We start from the raw sequence: 16,278 nt of genomic DNA, 5'->3' as shown, positions 1-16,278 counted from the left end.
TTACTCTATCAGTTTGACAATTTCATACACACACATACAGGGACACAAACCCAGCTGGGATTGTGATTTGCATTGCACTGAATTTATAGATTAATTCTGGGAGACATTGTATACTATTGCGTTTTCCAAACTTAAACTGGTATTTCTCTCCATTTATTTAAGTCTTCTTTAATTTTCCTAACCAGCTTTTGTGCTTTTCATTGGGAAGCAGCAATCCATGTACCACAGCTCTGATGGTGCTGGGGAGTTCCAGGGGTCAGGATCCTAAGGCAGAAACCCGAGGGATGAGACGTGCCAAAAGGGAACTATAAAACTGTGGGCAGAATAAATGAATCCATCAGAATCCTAGAGGAGAGCATAGGCAGTAATCTCTTCTATATCAGCCACAGCAACTTCTTTCAAGATATGTCTCCAAAGGCAAAGGAAACAAAAGCGAAAATAAACTTTTGGGACTTCATCAAAATCAAAAGCTTCTGCACAGCAAAGGAAACAGTCAAGAAAACAAAGAAGCAACCCACGGAATGGGAGAAGATATTTGCAAATGACAGTACAGACAAAAGGTTGATATCCAGGATCTATAATGAACTCCTCAAACTCAACACACACAAAACAGACAATCATATCAAAAAAATGGGCAGAAGACATGAACAGACACTTCTCCAATGAAGACATACCAATGGCTAGCAGACACATGAAAAAATGTACATCATCACTAGCCCTCAGGGAGATTCAGATTAAAACCACATTGAGATATCACCTTACACCAGTTAGAATGGCCAAAATTAACAAAACAGGAAAAAACATGTGTTGGAGAGGATGTGGAGAAAGGGGAACCCTCTTACACTGTTGGTGGGAATGCAAGTTGGTGCAGCCTCTTTGGAAAACAGTGTGGAGATTCCTCAAGAAATTAAAAATAGAACTTCCCTATGACCCTGCCATTGCACTCCTGGGTATTTACCCCAAAGATACAGATGTCATGAAAAGGGCCATCTGTACCCCCATGTTTATAGCAGCAATGGCCACGGTCGCCAAACTATGGAAAGAACCAAGATGCCCTTCAACGGACGAATGGATAAGGAAGATGTGGTCCATATACACTATGGAGTATTATGCCTCCATCAGGAAGGATGAATACCCAACTTTTGTATCCACATGGATGGGACTGGAAGAGATTATGCTGAGTGAAATAAGTCAAGCAGAGAGAGTCAATTATCATATGGTTTCACTTATTTGTGGAGCATAACAAATATCATGGAGGACAAGGGGTGTTAGAGAGGAGAAGGTGGTTGGGGTAAATTGGAAGGGGAGGTGAATCATGAGAGACTATGGACTCTGAAAAATAATCTGAGGGGTTTGAAGTGGCGGGGAGGTGGGAAGTTGGGGTACCAGGTGGTGGGTATTATAGAGGGCACAGATTGCATGGAGCAATGGGTGTGGTGAAAAAATAATGAATACTGTTTTTCTGAAAATAAATTAATTAATTTAAAAAATGTCAAAGAAAAAAAGAATAAATGATTAAAGGTCCCACTAAGTAAGCAACAACTCGGGAATTTAAAAATGGACAGAATAAGTGGGTGAAGAACGTATCAGAACACGCAAGCAGCAAACAGCCTTGTACCCTGCCAGCAACACAGATGCCCGCAACCCTGGAAGGTATTTGCATGATGCAAGGTACTGTGGACTGTTGATTCAGCAGCAACTTTTCACGAGGAGGAGACAGTGATTGTTAACTGAGGCAAGAGGTCTGTCATCTTTAAAAGAAAGGGCGGGCTAGGCTGAGTCCAGGCCCTCCTGCTCTTCCTCCTCTGTAACCTTCTCCAACCTGCTGGCACTACCACATCGGCACCCTCACAATTTCCTCAGGACCTTCCTCGTGCCACACACATGCACCTGCCTTACCCTGTATTTCTCCATAGCTCCACAGACAGATGCCGCACCCTCCCCTCTTTACTCAGATTTAGGATACTCAAATGTTCAGAGAAAGGGAATGGATAGGGGGCCCAATTAGTACACATTAAATGTGTATTAAGCACCAGATAGCTAGGTAGATAGTACTCCAGTTAGGGTCCAAAGACATAATCCTAGAGGTCTGAGAGGTTCACAGGAATTTGGATAATGAGAGCTAGTATTTATTGAGTACTCACCATGTTCCAGGTATTGTTTGAAATGCTTTACATGTATTAACTCAGTTAGTCTCAATATAGCCCTATAAAGCAGATATTTTATCTCCATTGAACAGATGAGCAAATTTAACAACATGCCTTTATCCCATCAGATGAGTGTCCATGAAAGGTTGCATTATTAGCTCAAGGTTATAGAGCTAGTAAATGGCGGAGTGAGGACCCAAACCCTGGATGTCTGGCTCCAGAGCTAATGACTTAACCTCTTTGCAAGGCTGTCGTCTGGATCTTGATTGGGACTGGATGGTCCAAGATGGCCCCGTTACATGTGCCTGGTAGTCAGCTGGGGTTATTGGCTGTTGTCTCCTCTTTCATGTGATCTTTCCAGCAGGATACTCCAGAGTTCTATGTATGGCAGCTGAATTCCAAAGGGCAAATGTCATGTGGAGAATTACCTTGATGCAATGGCAGGCTCCAAGTTCACCACCACACAGACTGTACCATAGATCACAGGACAGATGGGCTTATAAACCAAATGAACACACCTGAATCACATCATTTATGTGGCAGCTTTAGAACATGTTCCCAAATTCTCTGGCATTGCTTCCACTGACTTCTCTTGAATCTTGGCTGGCCCTAGTAGCTTGCTGGTAGCTAGTAAGGTTGAAGTGATGCTACATGACTTTTTTTTTTTTTTTTAAGATTTATCTATTTGAGAGAGAGAGAGAGAGAGAGAAAAGGGGGGCAGGGCAGAGGGAGAGAGACACTCAAGCAGACTCCCCACCAAGTGTGGAGCCTGCTGCAGGGCCTGATCTCACTACCCTGAGATCAGACCTGAGCTGAAACAAAGAGATGGATGCTTAACTGACTACACCATCCAAGTGTCCCTCTGCATGACTTCTTAGGATACGTCAGAAAAGGCCACGGGCCTGGTTCTTTTCAGACATGCACTTTGAGGGAAGCCAGCTACCATGGGAGAAGTTCTGTCTTGCTGGAGGGGCTGAATGAAGGTACAATGGTTCACAGTCCCAGCTGAGCATGCAGCCAGCCAATAGCCAGCATCAGTCCTCAGCCACATGAATGTGCCATCCTGGGCAACCAGCCAGCAGTTGCAGTTAGTTGAAATCTGATTGACATCTTAGACTCTAACAAAGAGCTGCCTAGCAAGGGGAAAGAGATGGAGAGATACTTAGTATAGCAAGGTGGAAGACCACAGTATCTGAATTTTGTTCTACCCAGTGTTCATATGTCTTAACCTCCCTGCTGTGCCAGTCTTCCCTGTAGGTGGTGTGGTTCTAAGGACCACAGAGGAAAGTTAAGAGAGGAGGGCATGAAACCAACATAGATCTGTTCTGCCAGAGAGATGAAGGAGAAGTATGTCTGCATAACTGTAACTGGCCATTCACTAGCTGAGTAGCTAGGGGTTTATCTGCTTTTCTTACACAGATTACATGAGGTCACAATGGTACTAAAATGCGTGTCACTTGTAGGTGGCCAATGTAGGGATGACAAAGTTGTCAGTGTGGAGGTAGTATAATCTCTACCTTATTAATGTTTAAAGTTCCTGGTCTATCTCTTTCTTTGTATCTAAAGTAGCAATTTCATTTGTTCCATTCTTTTTATCTCTGATCAACATGTATCCATTTATCCTAGGTGTAATGTCTCATAAGCAAATTATGTCTACATTTTAGACTCTTATTTTCTACAGCAGACTTGAATAATAATAAATCACCCAGCAAACACATTACAACAAGTCCCAATGAGCAAGAACTTAGATTAGGTTTGTGATGTTCCACTTACCTGCTAAAGGAGGTCACATGGCCAAGTCCACAGTCAACATGGGACAGGTCTACACAAAGGACTGGATACCATAAGCCGTGATTCATTGGGACCACTGTTCTAATAATCTACCACTAATACACTTGGAAGATAGTTGAGTCAGTTGTCAAACTTTCAGCCATCTGTTTCTGGAGCCCACCCACAAAACTGGTGTCCTAAAGACTGTCAGGAATGGGTTCTTACTGAGTAGCTTTTCCAAACCTCACTTTCCAGGCCCTGCCCCAAGACCAGTAAGTCAGAATCCCTTGTGGGTAAGAGATACAGGAGGAAGTTGGTAGTAATCCCAAGAATTTGAGACTGAAATAACCTACAGAGGATTCCAACACACACTGGGAATGCAGAGGGTTTCAAAAACAAGACACACGTCTTTACACCCAACTTCATTTTCCACCAAGCACATTTTTTCTTTTCTTTTTTTAATTTTTTGAAGTCATCTCTACACCCAAGGTGGGACTCCAACTCACCACCCCAAGATCAGGAGTCACATGTTCCTCTCAACTGAGCCAGCCAGTCACCCCTCACAGAGTACATTCTTAACTGTCATTATTACACTAGAGAGGCTGCCTTGAAATTTTTTTAAATGCTTTTTATGTTTAAGTTAGAACAGTGGTTCACAAACTTTTGTGTGCATCTGTATTAACTGGAGGACTTGTTAAAACACAGATGGGGGCCCCTGGGTGGCTCAACTGGTTAAGCGGCTGCCCTCCGCTCAGGTCATGATCCCAGAGTCCTGAGATCGAGCCCCCCATCCGGCTCCCTGCTCAGTGGAGAGCCTGCTTCTCCTTCTCTCTCTGCCTACTTGTGCTCTCTCTCTGTCAAATAAATAAATAAAATCTTTAAAAATAAATAAATAAAAATTAAAACAAACAAACAAACCACAGATGACTGGGCCCAAACCCGTTTCTGATTCAAGGGGTCCAGAGCAGAGTACGCCAATTTGCATGCTTAACGAGCTCTGCTGCCACGAACCACACTCTGAGAACCGCTGAGTTAGAGCAACAGAATGATTTCGTGGTTACACTCCTCCCCCGACTCACATTTATACATTGCCCTTACATAATTATAGCACTTTTACTACATACGAGGTCTTGGGCTAGTGCGGCGGCGGATAAGATAAAGGTAAGATTTAGATCTTGATTGCACTTGAGCAGATTTACTAAGTGGATCTGCTCTCTAAGGCAGGAAGCCTAAGTGTCATTAGATTCAGATAAAGGGGCGATCTCCTTTCTTAGGCGGAGATAAAGGAAAGGATGGAGCGGGAGACCGTTCGAGCGTGGCCCTGAAAAAGGTTTGGGACCCGGACACGTGGGAAGTGTAGAATCACAAAATTCTTTTCGCCCTGGCAAAGAGAAAAAACAAGAAACAAAAAACAAACGAAAACAAACCTGGGCAAACACCGGGAGAAGGCGACATTCTTGCCTCCCGCTCCAGCATTAACGGGCTGCAAGCTGCTGGCATCAGGACGAGGAAGGGTGTTTTCCGGGTCAAGGCCTCAGTCTCAAACTCCTGGCCTCGCCCTCGCTCTGGAACTCCCAGAGCGGCTGCCTCAAAGACCCGAGTGCCTGGCCGAGGCCACGGTAGGCGCTTCAGTCCCCAAAAGTCCGAGCAGGACGCTGCCCTCAGGGAGATTCCGAGCGGCCACGAGGCCCGTGCCAGGCGAGGCGGGGCCTCCCGCTGGGACACTGTTTGGAACACTCCCCAGGCTTAGTCCTGGTGCTAGGGCGGAGCGGACCACGACCAAGCAAGAAGTCCAGAGCTGTTTTTCCCCGTTCCCCGTGTCGGACTTAAAGGTGGCGCCAGCACTTAGAGGGGATGCGCGCTCTCTGTTCCTCCACCATCACGCCGGGGAGGGGTGGGGACTCCTGCGCACCCTCCTAACTCCCGTGGGAGGGCCGCCCGGGACCTCGGGGACTGCGCTTGCGCGGCCCCGCCCCGTCCCTTCGCCCCGCCCTGTTAGCCCTTGTGCAGCCGCTAGGGGTAGCGGCGGCGGCTGCGGCCTGGGAGCGCGGCGGCTTTGAGGGCGCGGGAGCCCTACCGAGTGCCGACGAGGGCAGGCAGGAGGGTGGGAAAGCCGGCAGGAGGGGAGGGCGGCGCCGAAGGAGGGCGGCGCGTGGCTGACTCATCCCTCTGGAAGATCAAACTGACAGAGACAAACCCTAGCCAAGCCCGCCCGCCCGCGCCGCCCCTCCTCAACCGGGAGGCGCCCGCCCGCACCGCCTACCCGCCCTCTCCCGGCCCGGCCGCCTCACAGAAAGTTTTTCTCGTCCGAGGGACCGACGCCGCCGCGGGCCTTTCGGAAGGGAAGGGGGATCGAAAAGGAGGCGATCGCCGCGCGGGCCCGGGGAGTGCATGGTGCCCGGCGCCTCGGCTGCCAGTCAGGAGGACATCGGGGCGGGGTCCGGCCGAGCCTAGCTCCTTCTTCCCCGCGCCTGGCCAGAAATCGCCCTCCCGGACTGCCGCGGGGGTCCCCGCTCCTCAGCCCGCCATGTCCCGGCTGCTGCCGCTGCTGAGGAGCCGGACCGCACGCAGCCTGAGGCCGGGCCCGGCCGCCGCCGCCGCCGCGCCCCGCCCGCCGTCCTGGTGCTGCTGCGGGCGGGGGCTGCTGGCGCTCGCGGCCCCCGGAGGCTCCCGAGGGCTGGGCACCCACCCCAAGAAGGAGCCCATAGAGGCGCTGAACACGGCGCAGGGCGCGCGCGACTTCATCTACAGCCTGCACTCCACGGAGAGGAGCTGCCTGCTCAAGGAGTTGCACCGCTTCGAGTCCATTGCCATCGCGCAAGGTAAGGGGGTCGAGTGAGGGGCGAGCCTGGGGGCCTGGCGTCCCCACCCCCCGTCGGCGCCCTGGGAGTCCTCGGCCCCTCGGCCCGGGACCCCTGCCCCCAGCTCCCATCGCCCACCTGGCCTTGAGCCTGGGATGTCCGGGCCTGGGGGCGGGAGTTGGTGGGGCGGGGGGGAGACTTCCCGTCTCCTGTGTGCCCCTAGGGCAGGTAGGACAGGCGCGGGGCGTGCCTGGCAGCCGCGACCGACGCTTGGCTGGTTCCTTCCCAGTCTCAGAAGACGAGCTTCAGCCCAGATCGTGCACCGATACTGTGTTGGTTGTGCTTTGATTTGGTGTGTGCCTCCCCTCCCCAGCCCTCCTGTCCCCCAGGCCAGGCCCTTGCTGCTTGCTTGTGCACGTGCAGCCACGCAGGTGGCATGCCGTGCCTGCTTGAGAAGGGCTGCAAACCCGAGGGCAGGAAGAAACTTTCTTGAAAGGTTATCAAACCGAGGTGTATGGGTGTCAGAAGAAGGGGTATTGCTGCTCAGGCCGAGATGCTCTCAGCTGTGTGTTTGCACACACGGCTAGTTGTATGAAACTAAGCAGCCGAAGGAAACATTTTCCTGGGAAATGGAAAGAATGGATCAGACCAGCAACTGCAGATACATAATTTGCAAGCCCCTGTAGGTTCGGCGCTGCACAAGTTAAACTCCGGTTTTTGTTGTTTCCCCAGAGGTTGAAAGAATGAAGTAAATAAGAAGGTGTTTTTCTGGGAATCGGACTTCTGCTTTAAAGTAATGTGGAAGGGAGACAGCAAGGCTATTTTTAAGCTAACATGTTAAAATAGGGTATTTTTAAAACCAGTGCAGAATGCTGTAGGTCTGAATTTGAGTGCAGGTGAAAAAAGCTAAGAATTTGGAAAATCAAAAGGAATGAAAGGAGTAGGCCACCTTCAAATATTTTTGCAGTTTAAATACAGCAGTACAGGCGAAATCCATAATACAGACAAAATACATGGCTGCTGTATGTCACATTCTGATGTATTTGACATTTTTAAGAAAAGTTTACCTCCCTCCCCAAAGTTGATAGGTACATAAACATCCCATACATTCCTAAGTTTAGAGAACATTGACTGGAAGGAACATGGCATTTATTTGTCAGGCGCACTTGAAAGTGTTTCTTTGGCGGATGTACAGGAGTGAAGGAAGGTCACATAAGCATGACTTACCGACTATACTGCTTCTTCGGAAACTTTTTCTTAGTTATGCCTTTGAACTGTTTTTTTTTTTTTTTTTTTTCCTACGTTCAGGGAATTGTGGACCAATTTACAGTACGGGATATTCCAGATATTGTCTGTGCACAATGCTTTAAGGGAAAAATGTAACATCATGATCAGTTCAGTGTTTAAGGGTGTAATCATGCCATTATATGAAGCAGTAATTGAATACTAACATATTTGTAAGGTATGTGTGTACTCACTGTGTGGTTTTAAAAAACTGAGCTCTGAAAATATGCTCCTGGGAAAACAATATAACCAGTCATATATGCTGTAACATTGATTTTAGAAACGTTTTCTCCATGGACAACGCTATTTGAACATACATTTGGCCTTATCTAACTAATTTCTTGGGAATTCTTCTGCATTAACATCGTTACAAGTTTGCAGGGCCCAAATGATAAAATTTTATGACAGTTCTTGAAAAGCACATCCTGTGATACAGTTGGATAAATTTTACCTCATACCTTATTGTTTTAGCACAGGCAGTAGTATTGCTGCATTTTCCAATGAAGAGAATTTTAAATTTGACATTGTTTTAAAGGCCTATAAACTTCAGTCAGTGGAGATCAATTAGCATCCATAAACTTATTAAGTATGTAAGTTATATGAGGGTGAAGTTAGTAATTTGTCTTCTTTGTTCAAGATAAGCTGGCAAAAATAGAGGAAACCAATGTCGTAGTTAAATGCTTATCTCCTATTCATAAGCTAAAGAACTTCGAAGTTTAAATAAACTGTTTTTGCCGGTATTGATAACTAAATTATTGCTTGTTGACTCAACTGATACTTGTTGATGCTGCTGCTTTAATTTTAGTACAGTCTTCGTGTTCCTTATCGTCTTCAATATCAATACGTAGAGTTCCTGCGGGGATCACTGAAATCATTTTTCCCCCCAGTCAAATGAAAAACTCCCACGTTTTTCTTTTATTGTTACTTTTTAGATGTTTTTAAATACCTGATTCGACTCGTGTACTTAATGTATGTGTACTAAATGCATTTTCTAATTAAGTAATTAAATAAATTATGTTAAAATGACTTTTGTATTATAGGAAATCTTATGTATTCTCGGAGAGTGTGCTTGTATGAATGAAAGCAGTGTTTTGGATTTGGTGTGGAAACATTACAGGAAAAAATCATCTATGCTTTGATATGCCTGTGAAATCTGTTGTTGAGATTTGGTACATTTGTGCTTATCTTTCTTATGTGTTATCAGTAGGCATTTGATATGGTCTGTGACAAGATAAAGCTTTACATGATTCTAAAGAGATAAAGGCAAGCTTTGTGGGATGTCTTATCGAAGTTAAATAGGATATTGTGATTTTTAAATTACAAAATGATTTCCTTCTCATTTTTAAAAAAGTTGATGCTGCTGCTGCCTTCCGAATGTACCTCCTCAACCTGATCTTTGTTTTTCCAGAAACAGTCCATAGTTTCCTGATAGTACTTTGTTGGTTCATTGTTTTTATAAGTAGGACTGGCAAACTGACATTACAGTGGTTTTTCAATTTTAGAAAGATTTTAAAAACAAAATTTTCTCCCAATTTTTGCAATTACTATTTCTATTTATAATTTTTTTTTAACTTTTGAGACATACAAGTTTCGATTTTGAAGAATAAGCAACGCTCATTATATTAGTTACACATTGCTATATGACAAACTATCCTAAAACATGGTAGCTTAAAACAAACGTGTTCTATCTCACAGTTTCTGAGGATCAGGAATCTTGTTTAGGCTCAGTAGGACGTCTGACTCAGGGTATAGCACAAAGTTGTTTGAATCAAACTGTTGGCTGGGGCTGTATCAGCTGAAGTCTTGCCTGGGGCTGGAGGGTCCATTTTCAAAAAGGCTCACTCACGTGGCTGTTGGTGGGAAGTCTCATTTCTTGCCATGTGGGCCTCTCTACATGGCTTAAGTGTTCTCAATATGGTAGCTGTCTTCCCAGAATGAGTGATAGGAGAGAGGGGGAGCCTAAGCTGGAAGCCACAACCTTTTATAACCCAATCTTAGTAGAGACAGTCCATGTTTTTTGTCCTGGTACATAGCAAGAGGGTGCAGATACCAGGAGGTAAAATCATTGAGGGCCGTCTTGGAGGCTGCCTTCCACACTTACTTAAAGGTGTTAAAATTAATGTTTTTTGGAGAATTACACAGAGAGATAATAGCTGGCATTGGAGGAGGCACAGTGAAAGATACGATTTGAAAAAAGGAGGTTCTTAGGGAATATTTTTGTTAAATGTGTACTCCAGGTATTTTTAAAAATTATTTTTGTTAACATATGATGTATTATTTGCCCCAGGGGTACAGGTCTGTGTATCAGCAGGCTTACAGGTTTCACAGCACTCACCATAGCACATCCCCCCCACCGCCATGTCCATATACTCCAGGTATTTTTAAAATGAGATTTCTTTTACATATGTAGGTAAGAAATATATGGAGGTGATTAGAGCAGTTTTTTCTGTTATGTTAGATCTTAATCAGCTTGCGTTTTTTTATGTTTCTGTGTAAGTGGTAATTGTGTACGTTTTAAATTTGCTTTTTAAAAGCCATTTATCTACATCTATATAGATGCACCATGTAATTCTAAACTTAATCTTTTAATTCTCACCTTTTGTGATTATTAAGGTAGAATGTTTAATTTTGAGAACTTCCCATATACAACAAGAGGTCTATGGCAAAATAAAAGGCTGGAAGATTAAACTCTGATGTTAAAGTAGATACTTAGAACACTTAAAAACAAGATTTTTCATTGAGTTCTGATTCACTGGGGATCTTGGACTCTTTAACAAGAGTATCCTCATTTTTCTCAGCCCACGGTAATGTGAGAAAGTAGCAGCTCAGTTAAGCTATTGGTTTCTGGGACGAATTAGAGAAAATCATGGCTTTTGCTCAAAGAGAATAAAAAGAGAGCATGAAAAACATTTCATATTCCAAATTAAGATATGTGAATAATATGCGAACACTTCAGGGCTTGGTTGAAATGGTAAAAGAGGAATAAGGTGTAACTCACCATAGACCCAGCAAGAGAGGAAGAATCAGGATAAGGATATGAAATATGAATTGACTCAGAAAGAATGAACTATCTCTAATAAGCTGAGCGCTTTTTTTTTTTTTTAAACTGAGAGCTTCTGTGTCATGGGCCCAGATAAGTTAAATGAAGCTTTGCTACAATCAGTTATTTTACCAATATGGAAAGAACCTAATTATAGCAGTATATTCCAACAAACTAAATTCTGAATATTTTAGAGTTACTGGCATAGTGGAGTAGTTTTAATTCTAGGGATTACTGCCAGCAGAAAATAGCTAACACAAATAGGATTTTTTCCCTTCCATTATAAAATGGATATGTGCTACTTGACAGTTTCTAATCATCACTCACATATACCTTGATGTTCAGAGTTATGTGCGACTTAAAACAACTGTACTATTACATTTCATGATTTTGTGAGATCAGCAACATAGGCAGGGCTTGGCTGGATGATTCTTTGTGTTTCATGTGGTATCTGTGGAGGTCACTTCATAAATTATAGCTGGCAGATGTGCTGGTCACTGGGTTCAGGATGGTTTTACTCATATGTCTGATACTTTGGTGGACGTGGCTAGAAGCTGGGCTCCTCTGGAGTGGTTGACCAGAGTAAATGCACATGATCTCACTCACTAGCACAACATTCTTGAGATGACTCTAGTTCTTAGATAATTGAGTGGTCAGGACTCAAAGAGAAAAAGTTCCAAGAGGGCTACACAGAAGCTGTAAGGTTTTTTTTGTTTTTGTTTTTAAAGATTTTATTTATTTATTTGACAGAGCCAAGGAGAGAAGGAACCGAAGCTGGGGGTGGGCGGTGGGAATGGGAGAAGCAGGCCTCCCGCAGAGCAGGGAGCCCAATGTGGGGCGTGATCCCAAGTTGCTGGGATCATGACCCGAGCTGAACGCAGACACTTAATGACTGAGCCACCCAGGCGCCCCAGAAGCTGTAAGATTTTATATTAGTTTTCTGTTGCTGCTATAACAAGTTACTACAAATCTGGTGGCTTAAAACAACAAAGGTTTATTCTCTTAGAGTTCTGGAGATCTGAAGTCCAAAATGAGACTTAAGGGGGCCAAAATAAAAGTGTCAGCAACACTCAGTCCTTCTGGAGGCTCTGGGGAGAATCTGTTCCTTGTCTCTTCCAGCTTGCTGCAGTCCTTGGTTCCTGGCCACATCGTTCTGATTTCCGCCTTTGTTGTCACATCATCCTCTCCTTCATTTACCTTTTTGCTTCCACCTTATAGGACTCACTTGGTTACTTTTAGGATCCACCTAGATAACCCTGGATAATCTTTCAAAATCCTTAGTTTAGTACACCTGCAAAATCTCTTCTGCCATGTAAAATAAAGTATTCACAGGTTAGAGGATTAGGATGTGGACATAAGTGGGGGCCATTCTTTAGCCTACCATAGACTTGTTACGACCTAGTCTTTGAAGTCCCAGAATGTCATTTCTGCTGCATGCTGTTGGTTAAGCAAATCACTAAGACCAGCATAGATTCAAGGAAGGGAAATTAGGAGCATTCCATGTAGATAACCATACCTAATAATTGTAGTTTGTTCCTTTATATCAGTATGTTAAAAAAATCAACCATTTCTGTTGGAATCTCTTGTCTTTATTAATGGATACCATTAGCATACAAGACTTTTGAACATTCATTCTTGTACTGAGTGCTAGTACAGTGATTCCTTTTATATTTGAGATGTATAGGACTTCTTTTTCTGGATCAAGATTTCTCAACCTTGGCAGTATTGACACTTCGGGCTGGATAATTCTTGGTTGCCAGGGCAGTCCTCCACATGGGATATTTAGTAACATCCCTGTCCTCTATCCCCCCGGGGTGCAACCAGTCATGTGTCTGGGTTGGGGGTAAGGGGAGGAGTATAGCAAAGTTGCCCTGGTGGAGAGCCATTGCGTCCTCCGCCTTATCTTTCCTCTTCTCTCATCCATTGATACTTGCTATCATCTGCGTATTCTCTGTGCTTCAGGCTTATTGCTTTATTTTACATTTATTTGTCTCTGGTAAAGACAGAGAAGTAACTCATTACCTCCCTATCAGACTCCTCACTTCTCTGTCAAATAAATGAGTGCTATGATAACTGTTTTCCTTGATTGTGTTACTTCTTCACTCCTAAGTTCTTGATGAAATTCTAAATATTAGATGCTTAGAAAATATGGCTTTGGAAAAGTTCAACACTGTTTCAGTTTAATTCACCAGCAATTAATTTGGTGTTGTCCACCTCACTAGTCACTTATTTACTTTTTATAGCAGTTATGAGCAGCAGATTTTAATAAACAAATCTGTGTATAGGAAAATTAAAATAATAGGTCTGCAATTTATAAGCTTATTCAGAAAGTTAGGTAGAACTAAAGATAATGGATGATCTTGTGCGTTGGCATAACTAATATTGAACCGTTATTAGTGAAGATTGTTTCAGGTTTTCTTTTTTTTTTTTTAAGATTTTTTTCATTTATTTTTTTATCAGAGAGAGAGAGAGAGAAAAAAAGTGAGCAAGTGCATGCACAAGTAGGGAGAGTGGCAGGCAGAGGGAGAAGCACACTCCCAGCCATACAAGGAGGCTGATGAGGGACTCAGTCCCAGGACCCCAGGCTCAGGACCTGAGCCAAAGGCAGACACTTAACCCACTGGGCCACCTAGGCATCCCTGTTTCGGATTTTCTAAAAATAGTGGTGAATTTGGGGGTGCCTGGGTGGCTCAGTGGGTTAAGTCTCTGCCTTCGGCTCAGGTCATGATCCCAGGGTCCTGGGATTGAGTGCTGCATCAGGCTCTCTGCTTGGCAGGGAGCCTGCTTCCCCCTCTCTCCCTGCCTGCTTCTCTGCCTACTTGTGATCTCTCTGTCAAGTAAATAAATAAAATCTTTTAAAAAATAATAGTGGTGAGTTTGTATAACCACACACTTGTCTGGTTTTCTTTGGCATGTCACTGTGTAAAGCTAACTGGAACAATAGAGACTAAATCCCTGAATGCAGATTTTATTAGCATCTTGCTCAATTCAGCTGAATTAATTAGTATGTAGATTTATAGAACTCTGGCCTTGTCTTTGACTCATAGGTTTGTCTGTTTTAAGTTAATTAACAACCACATAAGAACAAGTAGTTGTATGTTAAAATACAATAACTTAGTTATCCCAAATCATCTGGTAAATGAGAGATTCTTCTAGGCAAAGGACATTACAGGTAACAAGACATCATTTCCCTTAAGCTCTACTTTGATGGCTTTTGGTAGTGGCATATTTGAACGTATTGCATTTTTTTCTACCTTAGTAAGAGTATAATGAGCACAATTTAGCTTCTACCAGATGCCAATGTCTTTATATACTATATTTTAATATTTTTCTTTGGGGCTACTTCTATTTGTAGGCATACTAGTCATCACACCAAATGCCTCCAGAACACTGTGCCTTTTCAGTTGGCATGTTTTTTAGAATCTGTCATAGTGGTAGTGAATGTGTGGGGCTAATAAACCCCTCCTCCCACTCTCAGGTGCCCTCAGACAATTCTGTTTTCATTCATCCCTTGTGGTTGTAAAGGAGGTCTGCTTCTATGTAAAGGAGGTCTGCTTCTTGCTATCTCTGTTACTGTTTCTAATGTGTACTCTTTGTCACTCTCCCATAGTGTTTTTTGTTTTTTTTTTCCTTCTCTTTCATTCTTTTCTTTTTTTCATCCCCCTATGTTTGCTAATAGGATTTACTCCTGATAGATACTTGAAGGTCATTAGACCACTGCTCTCTTGCTAACCAATTGTATTTATTATGTTGTTATTGATCTTTTGACTTCTCAGATCTTACACTGAAGATCTTGTATTTTTTGCTAACATTTGGATATGATTGTTTGAAGGATTATTGTTTTAAGCACATAAAAGGTAGTTAACTGAGAAATTAACTGTTTTTAAAGTTTCAGGGAAATTTAAATTAGAATGTACCCTTACTTGGTTTACATTTTCTGTCTTCTGAGTTTTAGGGTAGTTTATTTAATATACTGTGTTATTAGAAACATTTGTAACTTTAAAAACAGTCTAAAAAAGTCTAGTATTTTGTAACACAATTTCGGTTGTATAATGGTTCTTATGTTTTATAGAAGACATCCTGTTACTGCCACTATTGCTGTTGCTAATGTCATCTTTACTACTGTTAGTTAGCACTTATGGAGTATTTGCTATGTGCCAGACATACTGAGCTAGTGAATTTTCAGGTAATTATTTTGTTTATTTATATCAGAGAGAGAAAGAATTTTTTTTTTTTTCTATAGACTTAGAAACCGAGGCTCAGAGTTTCCAAGATCCTACAACCTGTGTGGCAGAGTAGTTTTTAATTTAGTTTTTTATTACACCTTTCTGGATACTCAGACTTGGGATTTTTACACACATTGGGGGAAAAAATAGCACCTCAAATGCTCAATAAAAGTCTCATGTGCTGGTTAACATCCCTTAGTCTATCTTCTGTATATTTTACAATATACAACATTCAATAGAAAAATGAATATGGTACTTTGTTACTTTGTTACTTTGAAAATAAGGGAAGTCAAAGTAAAAATCAATATGCAAAAAAAGTTTATAAACCTCTTAAAAAGTTTGTATATAAAAAGTTTATATGTGAGAGTTTTGGAAGAGTCTGAAAACTAGTATTTGAGACTGCTGACATAAGTTTCTATTTTTTTTTTTAAGATTTTATTTATTTATTTGACAGAGTGAAAGAGAGTGTGAGAGCACAAGCAGGGAAAGCAGCAGAGGAAGAGGGAGAAGCAGGCTCCCCACTGAGTAGGGAGTTGAATGTGGAGCTCAGTTCCAGGACCCTGGGATCACTACCTGAGCTGAAGGCAGATGCCCAACCAACTGAGCCCCCCCAGCTCCCCCCAATAAATTTTAATTTCCTTAAATTTTCTTAGGGAATTGTTGGATTTTTTAAAAATATATAACACACTATTCATAGGAAAGCTTTCCAGCTTTGAAAATTTATTTATTTGGCAAATATTTGTTACTGTACCTACCTATAATAGACCCGTTGTGCTAGCTGGGGTATATCAGAGAATTAATTTGGCAAAATACTTTCATAAAGTTTACCATTTTGAGAAAGGGAGGATACAAACAATAAAGTAAATAAGCAAGATAATTGATAGTGTGTGCTATTAGATAACAGAATGACACTTTCTTTAGATAAGGTGATCTGGGAAGGCCTTTTTGTAGGTGATATTTAAGCTGAAAAGAAAGGATTGATGAGAAACCAGTCATTCAGACAGGAAGAG

General features: G+C 42.9%; 1 protein-coding gene and 1 long non-coding RNA gene across 2 annotated transcripts in view; one reads left to right on the top strand and one right to left on the bottom strand.

Moving 5' to 3' along the window:
* LOC123391465 overlaps nt 1–5,847 on the bottom strand; it is a 33,117-nt gene extending 27,270 nt beyond the window's left edge. Inside the window, exon 1 of the long non-coding RNA XR_006606170.1 lies at nt 5,345–5,847. This is a non-coding gene — a long non-coding RNA (uncharacterized LOC123391465). The remainder of the gene's footprint in view (nt 1–5,344) is intronic.
* A 103-nt stretch (nt 5,848–5,950) lies between these two features.
* The window catches only part of TMEM65 (transmembrane protein 65), a 69,822-nt gene continuing 59,494 nt past the window's right edge, over nt 5,951–16,278 (top strand). The window contains exon 1 of the mRNA XM_004743523.3: nt 5,951–6,739. Coding sequence (XP_004743580.2) covers nt 6,445–6,739 — 295 coding nt within the window. The 5' untranslated portion in view covers nt 5,951–6,444. The remainder of the gene's footprint in view (nt 6,740–16,278) is intronic.

This window comes from Mustela putorius, unplaced genomic scaffold (genome assembly GCF_011764305.1).
Source record: "Mustela putorius furo isolate JIRA1106 unplaced genomic scaffold, ASM1176430v1.1 tig00000228_pilon_pilon_pilon, whole genome shotgun sequence".
Classification (NCBI taxonomy): domain Eukaryota; kingdom Metazoa; phylum Chordata; class Mammalia; order Carnivora; family Mustelidae; genus Mustela; species Mustela putorius.
The sequence above is the reverse complement of the archived record's forward strand: the minus strand, read 5'-3'. Positions and strand labels throughout refer to the sequence as shown.